We start from the raw sequence: 12566 nt of genomic DNA on the forward strand, positions 1-12566 counted from the left end.
CAATACCTTATGAGCCATTTCTGGTGATTCTATTTTCAGAGAATCAGAGAGAATTTTATTGCCAGCGAACCAGAGCATAGGAACTTGACTCCACAGAACAGCCTTACCAAGGTTACACACACACATATAGACAGAACAGATACAGGCAGACCACGAGATCAGCCATAATGGCGCTCATTTCAATTAGATGAAGAGGGGGATTACATGAGGAGAGTTGGGGGAGGGAAAAAAGGCAAATCAGTTACTCCCGGTAGGGAGTAGCTCTACAATGCCAAAATACACCTCAAGATATAAGCACGAACGTCACAGTTCACAACATGAGACCCGATGGGGGTGGGGGTGGGGGGGGTGGGGGGGGGTGGGGGCTGGGATCCTGGTTTCCTCAGGGGGAGCAGCCCGTGTGGTGCTCAGCCATATCCACAGGTGGGTGGGAGGTCAAGGGAAAGCACAGAGCATAGTGAGTTCCTGCATTTTGATGTCCTCGCTAGGCAGAGACCACAATCTGAAGGCAGGGGGGTAGGTCGGGTTTTCACAGCATCTGTCTGCATTCCTTCCATTGTGGGGGTTGTAGCTTGCAGCTCCCAAGGCTGCTTTGGCATCAGATTAGATAACAAGACTTTGTTTGGGTCAGGCAGAGATAATTTTCCTCTCTGCCTTAAAGTCTGTATTGATCATTCAAGTCCTCCAGTGAAGCTAATTCAGGTATTAAACATCTCCACACCGTCCAGTGACCCTCTCCGAGATGACATCCGTTTTGCGCACTAATACCGGCAACGCAGCAACAACATTGTCCAGCTTACGGTTCACCTCGAGTAACGTCCCAGTCTGTGAGGCATCTGCCCGGGCGGTGCTTGCCATGGGTGCGGATCGCACTCCAATCGCTCCCGACTTCCCAAATTTCCAGAAAACCAGATATCCTCCCACTCCAATCAGAAGAAATCCAGTGATCCTCCAGACCTTCCAGGAATCGAGCGCATATCCCGCTGCGTGTGTCCCTTGAGGGCAAGTGGGAGCCCCCTCCTCTGTTCTCATCGTGGAAAAGATCTTATCAATCGCATTGAATGACCAATTAATTAAATCCATTTCTAAACAAATAGGGATTCCCAGAAGACAGAGCAGGCACACACACACACACACACACACACACACACACAGACAAGTAATGTGTCTATAGTTATATTGTGATGTCTTAGTAAATATTGTATTTGGTGAAAGATAAACTTTATTGTATTTATCCTAGTGGATCTATAATTAAACGGATAAACTAGTATTAGCACATCAAAAGTCAAAAACAAAAAGTTATTATCAGGAGAGAGAGAATGTATTAGTGGTTAGCAGCAGTGTGCTAGTCGATGGCCCCCTCCATGAGGCCACCACAGCTCAGCAGAACGTCATTGTAGCTTCTTCTGGGGAGAAAAACACTTAGAGAGAAAATAAAGTTAACAGCTGAAATTGCACAAAATAATACAGTTAAAGAGCAGACTGTAGAATAAAGCAGTAGAGTGTGAAAAGTGGTCAGTGTGTCCTCCAGCAGTCTAAGCCTATAGCAGCATAACTACAGAGTTAACTCTGGATAATCTATCCTATTTAGATGTAGGCATGTTGGAGGCAGGGCAAGGGAGAGCCGTCTTTACCGACTGTACACTCCACCTCCCTGTAATCCCCCACTTGTCCAGATTTAGGCTAACATCAGATTTTAACTATAGGCCCTATCAAATAAAAATGTTTTAAGCCTATTCTTAAAAGTAGACAAAGTGTCTGCCTCACGGACTAAAGCTGGGAGCTGGTTCCACAGGAGAGGAGCCTGATAACTAAAAGATCTGCCTCCCATCCTAAGTTTAGATATTCTTGGAACCACCAGTAGACCTGCAGTCTGAGAGCGAAGTGCTCGGTTAGGAACATAACAATCAGATTACTGATGTATGATGAACCTTGATTATTAAGAGCTTTATATGTGAGAAGAAGGATCTTAAAATCTATTCTGAATTTAACAGGTAGCCAATGTAGGGAAGCTAAGACAGGAGAGATATGATCTCTCTTTTTAATTCTCATCAGAACTCTAGCTGCAGCATTTTGGACAAGCTGAAGACTTTTAACTACATTCTGTGGACTTCCTGAGAGTAATGAATTACAGTAATCCAGTCTTGATGTAATAAATGCATGAACTAGTTTTTCAGCATCACTCCTGGAAAGTATGCTTCTAATCTTAGCAATATTCCGAAGGTGGAAAAAGGAAATCCGACAAACTTGTGAAACCTGGGATTTGAATGACATGTCCTGGTCAAAGATAACACCAAGGTTCCTTGCTTTGTTTTCGGAGATTAATGTAATGCCATTAAGGTCAGGCGATTGGTTAAGCAATTTCCTTTTCTGGATTTCTGGTCCAAAGATGAGAACTTCCGTCTTGTCTTGATTTAAAAGCAAGAAGTTAAGAGTCATCCAATTTTTTATGTCCTCAAGACAAGCCTGTAATCTACCCAACCGATTAGGTTCATCAGGGTTAATGGATAAATATAACTGAGTATCGTCAGCATAACAGTGGAAGTTTATCCCATGCTGTCTAATGATTTTACCAATTGGGAGCATATATATAGTAAAAAGAATTGGTCCAAGCACTGAACCCTGTGGTACTCCGCAAGTAACCCTGGAGTATTAAGAAGATTTGTCATGTACATTTTCAAAATGAAATCTGTCAGACAGGTAGGATTTAAACCAGCCTAACGCTGTTCCTTTGATCCCTACAACATGTTCAAGTCTTTCTAAAAGAACATTGTGATCAACTGTGTCAAAGGCAGCACTGAGCTCTAACAAGACTAGAACAGACACAAGATTCTTATCTGAGGCCATGAGAATATCACTTGTAACTCTCACCAATGCAGTTTCAGTGCTGTGATACTCTCTAAAACCAGACTGAAATTCCTCAAACAGAGCATTAGTGTTTAAATGCTGACATACTTGGATGGCCACTATTTTCTCCAGGACTTTGGATAAAAATGGAAGGTTAGATATTGGTCTATAATTCATTGGGTCATCTGGATCCAGAGAAGGCTTCTTAAAGAGCAAGTAACGTCTAAATTAACTTTTTTTTGCTGATGAACTGTATAAATGAGTGTCTATTAGTGTTTTAAATGTGTGCATTCTTTATTTTAGCATTTTGGTGCATTTTCTTTAAAAATTAAAAATTCTGTCTAAAAACCACAGTAATGCGCCACCTTCAGCTGAAAACATAGAATTTGAGTCATTTTGAATAAATTTTAGCCAATGGCTAAAGAGTAAAGTACTACGTAAACCAGTAGAGTACTATGTAGCAGCTCCGTGCCAAAGTTATAAAAGCAACAAGCGTCTCGGCCACGCCCTGTGGCGAGTGGGAGTTGGATTTGCAAGCGAGTGTAGGAGGTCAGCGGTAGTTCAGCATTAGCATATAGCATTAGCATATCCTAGTCTTAGCATATCTTTTAGTGTTATAAATACTTATTTAGTGTTAGATTTGGCTGTTGGATATTGTAGTTGAGTTAGTGTTTGGCTGTTAGTGTAATTGGGAAAGTATTTTGGGTTTAGTGCTCCATATCGTCTTAGTATTGGTGAGTAGGTGTAGTGTAGTATGCTTGCGGTGACTCTGTGGGCATTTTACCCGCGATTCTGCACGTCTCCGTTTGAAGAGGGAGGCTGTGCCCACCGTGGCTCTTCCGCGATTTAGATGCAGCCCACCGACTCTGCTCCCCCACCACGGCGGGCTCCAGTCTGAGGTGAGTACGCTAAATAAACGTTTTAACATCTTCTAAAGACAATTCCCTACCTAAATGCAAAGTTTGAGAGACGTGGTTCACTTCCTTTAGCTAGTCAGTCGGCAATTCTGCAACAGTTTCTCTAACTGACGCAGCACTTGACAGACAGCATTACAGCGTGAAATCCAGCTTGTGAACAGGTTCTGTGAGGAATTCTGTTCAGGAGGTCTCCTTTCAGGCTCTCCACATCATATGTGACTGACTTTTACGTTATAATGATCACACACTAGGAATGTTATAAAGCGCCTATATAGGACAGTTTCTTTTGTATATTATCTGACTTTATAAACTCCCAACAACAATGTGCTTATATATTTTTTTCAGGCTAAATCTACCCAAGACACTGGCTGTCAGACTGATTTAGCTGCAAGAATGCACTTGTCCAGGCTGACGTGAAACCTTCCCTGTAGAAAAGGTGAATTATTTTTAATAATCTTCTATGTAAACATTTTATTATTACCTTCTAGTTTTAATTTGTTTTACAGATTATTGTTACACGTGATTTTATGCTCTTTTAAACATTTATAAATGTGCTGCTTCTTTGTTTTTACATAGCCAGCCAGAATGGAGTTCACAGCCGCAGCGTGTCTGGTGACCCACGGGGACCATGATGAAAATTCATCTTCCAGAAGGTCCCAGAGCAGCGGCCGCACCCCCTGAAAAGACCAAGGTGTGAGGTGTCTGCTTTTGATTCCAGCTTCCACCTCAGTGACAGTGCAAGCTCAGTGAACTGTTCAAGGTAAAAAAAAAAATTAAAACATTTCAGAATTTTTAAGATATTAACAATTAAATAAGTATGTGATTACATCATGACGGAGGCTACTGATTCTGCCCCCGTGACACTTGGTGGTGACGTGTGAGCTGATTCACCTGGAAAACAACTTTTACATTAAATATTTTGTTTTTGCTATCAAAAGTAAATTAACTAATAACCTGCATTATTGCAGGACACTCAGCAAAATATGGACTCTACACCATGAGGCAGGCACACGTTAATAACTCTATAAGAGCACATAAGGTGAGCAACACCACATATTGTACACTGTCCTGAATTTGTTTTCTTTCTGCATCTCATTAGCCTGGCTGATCACCTGATAACTCCTGTCATCTGGTCGTGACAGCATGAGGATGTCCTCACACACCTGTAACCTATCAGCTCATCTGGCAGAATAGAGAGAGAAGAGACCACACCACATCTCCTGTTCCTGGAAAGCCTTCAGCCATCCTTTGATGACTGAGAACCTCCATCAGCTCTGTCTCCTGTCTGCCTACAATTATAATAAATATTGTGTTTGACAAGTTTTTTTGTGCTGCCAAATATCTCATATAGATTCCAGTTTTGATATTTTAATGGATATTTATAAATTACATTAATTGAATTATCACAATGCATGTTTAACTAGCTCTGTTGTGATGAATTAAACTAGCACCTCACTGTTAAAAGCTCGTTTTAATTTCAAGCATGTTTAAGTATTTATGGACATGAACAAAAACAGGAAATATATAAATTGAGATTTATTTAATTAATATAACAAATAAGGGGGAAAGAGTCATTGAAAGGCACATTCTTCTGGAAGCTCCTGATCCTGACGACACCAGCAGAGGAGACCACCTGCAGACACCAGAGATCAGCTGCAGACACCAGAGGACCTAGAACCAAGAGAGCAGCTGTTATCAGTAAATAAATAAATCAGGGCAGTTTTAGTGAGCTGAACACATTACAGAATAATTTTCTCATGGGGTATTTTCATAACTTTATGCAGCAGACTGTAACTTGAGCCCAGAGCTACCGGAGAGCTGCTATCCAGCATGTTTCAGTGGATTTTCCTGCTTTAACAGTTTAGATTAACTGTTAAGCAGCTCAGCTATTTGTTGCTGATTAAAACCAGGTGTGCTGAAGCAGATAAACCTCTAAAACATGCTGACTAGCTCTAGGGCCATGGAGACAAACCCTGCAGCTAATCCAATGCTATGGCTAACGGCTACTTACGTTCAGAGGTGGTTCTGTTGGGTCTGTTCTGGTAGTTACAGGCAACTCACAAGCTCACAACAATAAGGCTCAGGTCCGCTTGTCTCCTCCAAATAGACTTGGTCCCTTTCTTCTCGAGTGTCTGGGTAAGGAGGGGGAGAAACATCCTCCACTTCTAATAACTGCTCAGAGTGAAGGGAGCTAGCATCGTCTAGTTAGCCGTCGTCTTCGTCACTGCCGCGGCTCCGCCCTCTCGGTCCTCCAGGCAACGCCTACTAATGTTGCATTTTTTAAAATTGATACGTGGGTGGAGAAGGACTCCGAGGCTCAATTGACCCGCTCTTTAAGTGAAGGTTTGATTACAGCCACCTTAAAATCTTGTGGTACATACCCATTTACTAAGGATAGATTGATTATATCTAGAATGGGGGCAGTAACCAAAGGAAATGCGTCTTTAAATAATTTGGTTGGGATTGGATCCAAAATGCAAGTTGAAGGTTTAGATGAAGCTAATATTTTTGATAACTCTGAAAGCTCAACTGGATCAAAACGGTTCAAGCACAGATGAGGTTCTAGAGTCACCTCAGAAGCTGCCTCACTTACTGAGGAAGAAGAAATCGCATTAGGGAGGATGCTAAAGATTTTGTTTCTAATAGAATTAATTTTACTTGTAAAAAATCCCATGAAGTCATTGCTGCTGAGGGCTAAGGGAATAGATGGCTCAGAGCTATGATTCTGTGTAAGTTTAGCAACTGTACTGAAAAGAAATTTAGGATTATGCTTATTCTCCTCAATTAATGCTGAAAAATAAGCAGTTCTAGTTTGTTGAAGCTTATTTTTATAAAGCACAAGACTATTTTTCCAGGATAGGTAGGCCTCCTCATGGTGCGTAGAGCGCCATGTTCTCTCCAATTTCCTAGAGTTTTGTTTTAAGGCTCGTAGATGAGAGTTAAACCAGGGAGCCAACTTCCTGTCCCTAATTACCTTCTTTTTTAAAGGGGCAACATCATCTAATGCCACACGTAAAGAGGAATTAACATGATGAACTAAGGCATCAATTTGTGAAGGGCTAGAAATGAAAATATTGCCCTCTGTTACATGCCTCTGAGATGCTGAGGACAGTAAAGATGGAACAGTTGATTTAAAAGACGCAACTGCGTTGTCAGATAGAGACCGACTATAATGAAATTTACTTTCATGTCTCGAGAACTCAGTTATAAAAAACTCAAAGGTTATCAGAAAGTGGTCCGAGAGGACTGGATTATGTGGAAAGATTATTTCCTCACACTCAATGCCATAAGTCAGAACAAGGTCCAAGGTATGATGGCAGGAGTGGGTGGAGCTATGTATTCTTTGAGTAAAACCAATTGAGTCTAAGATATTACTAAAGGCTACATTGAGGCAATCATTTTCGATGTCCACATGAATGTTGAAATCCCCCACTACAATGACCTTATCAGTATTTAGCACCAAATCAGATAAAACATCAGAGATCTGATCCAAAAACTCAGAGTAAGGGCCTGGTGGATGATATAAAACTACAAACAGGAGTGGTTTTACAGTTTTGCTATCTGGATTAGGAAAACTAAGAATAAGATGTTCAAACGAACTGTAACTATTATACTGTACTACTAATATTTATGAGATTTCCATGATTTGCTTTATTAAGCCTGATATTTAATCTGTGTGATTTTGGCCGTGGGCAGGACACTGTCTCTATGGGGTAGTGGGTGGGTAACAGTACAGAAGCTGCAGAGGGGTGGGTTAAACTACGACTCTGCTTCCTGGTCTGGACCCTGGGTTGTCATGGAGGACTAATAAAACTGGCCATATTCCTAGAAAGAAGAGCTGCTCCATCCAAAGAAGGATGGATGCCGTCTCTCCGCATCAGACCAGGTTTTCCCCAAAAAGTTTTCCAATTATCAATGTAGCCCACGTTGTTTTCAGGACACCACCTAGACAACCAGCGGTTGAAGGACAGCATGCGGCTAAACATGTCGTCACTGGTCCGATCAGGCAGGGGGCCAGAGAAAATTACGGAGTCCGACATTGTTTTGGCAAACTTACACACCGAAGCAACATTAATTTTAGTGACCTCCGATTGGCGTAACCGGGTGTCGTTACCGCAAGCGTGAATAACAATCTTACTGTAGTTACGCTTATCCTTAGCCAGCAGTTTCAGATAAGATTTAATGTTGCCCGCTCTGGCCCCAGGTAAACATTTAACTATGGTTGCTGGAGTCTCTAATGCCACGTTTCTGACTATGGAGCTGCCAATGATCAGAGTCGGCTTATCAGTGGGTGCGTCACTGAGCGGGGAAAATCTATTAGAAACGTGGACGGGTTGGTGGTGGCCCACGGGCTGGGTTCTATGCTTCCTGCGTACCGTCACCCAGCCGGCCTGAGGTCCCGGCTGCTCGGGTTCCACTGGAGGGTCGCTACGTGGTTGTTCTGAGCTAGTTAGCCCCGCACTAGCTAGGTAACTACGGCTGTTTACAGGTTTTTCAACAGCGCAGAGCCGGGACTCCAATTCCGACACCCTCGCCTCCAAAGCTACAAAAATGCTACATTTATTACACGTACCATTATCACTAAAGGAGGCAGAGGAGTAACTAAACATCTGACACAGAGAGCAAGAGATAGGAGACGGAGAAGCAGAGACAGAAGTAGCCATAGCCATGCTGAGGCTAAGCTAACTGGACGAGCAAACTGTTCAGTACCAAATAAACTGCGTGCAAACTCAAATGGTTCCCTAAAAGCTAGGTGGAACAACAGAAAATGTGTGTTTTAGCGTGCTTTTGTGCTACAATAACTCAGAGATATCCAAGTACAGAGAAATTAAATCAGCTTTAGCGAGCCCCAAACACCAAACAGCTACACGGAGTGCAACACTGAAAACAGGAAACAGGAAACGCCTTACCGCCAGGTGCAGCCAATCAGCAATGCAGAGAAGCGCTCTGTAGGCAGACGGGACAAAGAGCCTTGGGGAAAAAGATAAGGGAGCACAAAGGGAAGCGTCTGTACTCTGCGAGTGCCAGAAGAGAAGAGGATCAGACGGTCCCTTGAGCGCCCTGCAGTTTTTTAGGCTCATAGAGCACGACTGAACACATTGGGAGCAGAGGATGGGTTTAATGAAAAACATGAGGTTGTAGCTTGTTCATTACCTTGCCACGACTGCAAAGAGGTGTGTTACGTTTCGAAATGCCATTCTGTTCAGAAGTTATTGACCCGCAAATGTCTAATCTGTGAATCACTTGTTAACTTTACCAAAGTCGTATTCTATCAGTTAACTTTGAATAATATAACATTATCATCATCATCATCATCATCATCATCATCATCATCTGGCATCAATAAATCTGAACTTAGTCATGTACAGAGCGGTGGTCCAAAGGGCTCAAGAATGGATGCAGATAGAAAGACCCTTAAAGCAAAGATTAGACTTTCTTCATGAGGTTTAATAAAATAACAGATGAAATAAGTACAGTAGAAGATTTTTATATTTAATTTTATGGTTAAAGGAGACCACAGATTTGACCGAATACAGCCAGTGTGACCCAGATCCAATCAGGCTTGTGTTAATGTGGTGAGAAGTCACCTTGGTGTTAGGCAATCAGAGGCAATACATCATGAGCGAGACTCCTAATCCTGTGGCTTTCCACCTGCACACCTCTCACCCACTCCTCTGACAAACTTCTACCACCTGAAACTAGAGTGCCAGAGCCACAGAAAACAACTCAAGCCATTCATTCATCCTAGAGACCACAGCAAATTTACTGAAAAAAACAAGGAAATGAGAGCTTTGAAGACCAAATTCACTCGTTTTTATTTCAACACATCTGCAGCGGTCTCTAGTATAAATGATCTTTGAGGGGAAATAGCTCTTATCGTCCGGTTTCGGGAAGTGGAAGTTAGCCACAGCAGAGGGGAGCAGAACACGACAGCATCATGACTCATCCAATCCAATCCAATTTTATTTATAAAGCGCATTCACAAGGCATTACAACCAAACAAGGCACTGTACACTAAAAATGTTGGTTAATTAAACAGGCGATATACAAACATGTCGAACACAGATAAAAGATAAAAAGGAAATACAACAAAATTCCCAAAAATAACAGCTAAAAATCAATAAGACACAGGGTGAATAAAAATAGGAAAAAAAAAAAAAACATTTTACAAAGAACCTCAATAATACGGAAGTCGATAATTGTGGAGTCCATTTTTAAACAGTGCAGATGTCAGTGAGGTCCATAATTATGTTGTTGTATAAGCTAGGTTGAAGTAGTGAGTTTTCAGGCGTGATTTAAAAATGCTAGCTGTTGGTGCTTGCCTCACTAGCAGTGGTAATGCGTTCCACAGCTTCGGTGCACAGACAGAGAAAGCCCTTTCTCCACGGCTTTTTAAACGTGCATTGGGAACAGCTAGGAGGAGCTTATCTTCAGACCTGAGAGCACGCGGCAGGTTGTAGTAATGGACAAGTTCACACAGATATGGAGGAGCTTGATGGTTCAAAGATTTGTAAGTGAGAAGCATAATTTTGAAGTTTATCCTGAACTGCACGGGCAACCAGTGGAGAGATTTCAGAATTGGAGAAATGTGTTGTCTGTCAGCTCCAGTCAGCAACCTAGCTGCAGAATTCTGGACCAGCTGAAGTGTAGAAAGAGCTGCTTTACTGATGCCGTATAAGCAGGAGTTGGAGTAATCCAGCCTTGAGGTGATGAAAGTGTGGACCACGGATTTCAGAAGACGGACACTCAGGATGCGCTTTAGTTTTGAGATGCGTCTTAGTTGGTAAAAACATGATTTAACTGTGTTATTGACCTGGGCATCCATCTTCAGAGCCTGGTCCCTTTTTACTCCAAGGTTGGAGATTACAGAGGACACATTAGGTGAGAGATAGTTGAGGTCAGGTTGATGAGTCGCCGTGGTACTGTTAGGACTGAAAACGATTAAGTCAGATTTGGAGTCATTGAGATGGAGGAAGTTGTCAGCTAGCCATTGCTTGACCTCAAGGATACAATCAGACAGAACTTTCGTTGATTGAGTTGGCTTAAATGAAAAGTAGATTTGACAGTCGTCTGCGTAAAGATGGTATGAGACAGCGTGCTTTCTAAAAATGGCTCCTAAGGGCAGTATATAGAGGTTGAACAGTAACGGGCCGAGAATTGAACCTTGTGGGACACCCCAACGTAGAGGCTGTGACTTGGATGAACAGCCATCCAACATGACCCTAGCAGACCTGTTACATACTTCCTGATATGTGGACATCTCTCCTCTGATTGGCTAACAGCAACACGACTCTACCACTGACTATCTGCTCTGCAACGTTGATGTTTTATCTCCACAAACAACACAAGCCTGGAGGAGTTCTGCTCTGTGGTGGAGTAGCTAATGCTAACAGTTAGCTTCTACTAGCTGAGACGTTCTCTGCCGTTTCCTGGACTAAACCAACAACAGCCTTCCCCGCCGTGAGTCCAGATGGGTGAGTCCATGATAGTTAGTGACAGAGTGATGTAGATCTGTCAGTCTTTTCTATTCTAGAGTTTCACAGTCTGTTTTCTACCAGAAGCTACTGCAGGAGATAGGTGTAGGAGTGTAGGAGACTATTTTCATGTTCAGCCTGCATGTTAAAAATGGCTTCTCAGTGAAATTGGCCTCACAGTTTCTGATTAATCACATTTAACCTCCTGTTTTAAGAGGATCTCCTGCCACTTCAGACTCGACCACTCAGGTCAAGAAAAAGGGAGTCACCGAGAGATGAGTCTTCCGTGGCTGATGATGTCCAAACTACAGTCCATCAGAAGGTCATTAAGTTGACTAGGATATGTCACATTTGCTTTGTTTCATTCACACAAACTGAAACGTCCATCTCTTTTATTATTAGAACCCAAATAAAGGCAACACAGGAGGGCCAATTCTTTACCCTCAGCAGGATTGTCTCGTAATCACGGAGTCATCCTGTCTGCCCGAGTGGGAAGATCACACCAAAGATAAAAACACAGCTGCAGCAGGGCAAGAGGAGACAACTGCTGCAAATGTTGACGATCTGCAGAGCCATGGAACACACACTGATGAAGATACTGAGGAGCAAATCCCTTCAGAGGACTGCAGAAGATCGCCAAATCCAAACCACGTGGATCAACTCCAGGTCTCCCAGCCCAGCTCCAGGAACGATGAGGACTCGGCTGAGTTGGAGAAGCAAGTAGGCGAAAAGGAGCTTTCTATTCAAGAGTCCAACAAAGTCAAAGAGTCAGCAACAGGTTTACCAGCCAAGAAGAAACGCAGAATGGGTATGTGTGGTCTGACTGAGAAAGAACGAAGCCAATTTCTACAAGCACAAAGTGGCCAGAATGGAACTGAGAGCACTCGGAGACAAATCTGTCCACAAACCACCAAACTTCAGGCTTTCGAGGAGGAGGTCTGGTTACCATCCAGCTGTGGGAATATCTCAGCTGTAGGTGTGATGGACCAGAGCGAGTCCACACCACAGCATCCATCCAGTCACGGTGGAGAGGCTCACGGGTCAGTATTACACCAAATAGTTTTATAGCCCTTTTTACAATACACACCTTGCCGGCAACTCGGCGTAATATTACTGGGACGTGTCTTATAAACGCGCCATGGCCATGTGTGAATTTTGTGGCCTTCGTTCCGCCTCGCTTGGTAGAAATATGGATTCATAAACAGCTATTAAGCCTTGGTGCAACAGAGGGAGGTGTCATGATCACGTGGGGAGTTACTGCCAAGCTCTGGAAGTAAAGACGGGCGGCGAGTTTGCTTTTGTCACAGAATCAGCTCCTGGAGCTTCT

The 12566-nt window shown here is 42.9% G+C and overlaps 1 protein-coding gene across 1 annotated transcript in view; it reads left to right on the plus strand.

Moving 5' to 3' along the window:
- The window catches only part of LOC107376092 (uncharacterized), a 39871-nt gene that overhangs the window by 4821 nt on the left and 22484 nt on the right, over positions 1-12566 (plus strand). The window contains exons 3-4 of the mRNA XM_054743996.2: positions 11455-11561; positions 11642-12279. Of these exons, the coding sequence (XP_054599971.2) occupies positions 11455-11561; positions 11642-12279 (745 nt within the window). The remainder of the gene's footprint in view (positions 1-11454; positions 11562-11641; positions 12280-12566) is intronic.

Source organism: Nothobranchius furzeri, chromosome 6 (genome assembly GCF_043380555.1).
Source record: "Nothobranchius furzeri strain GRZ-AD chromosome 6, NfurGRZ-RIMD1, whole genome shotgun sequence".
NCBI classification, from domain to species: Eukaryota; Metazoa; Chordata; class Actinopteri; order Cyprinodontiformes; family Nothobranchiidae; genus Nothobranchius; species Nothobranchius furzeri.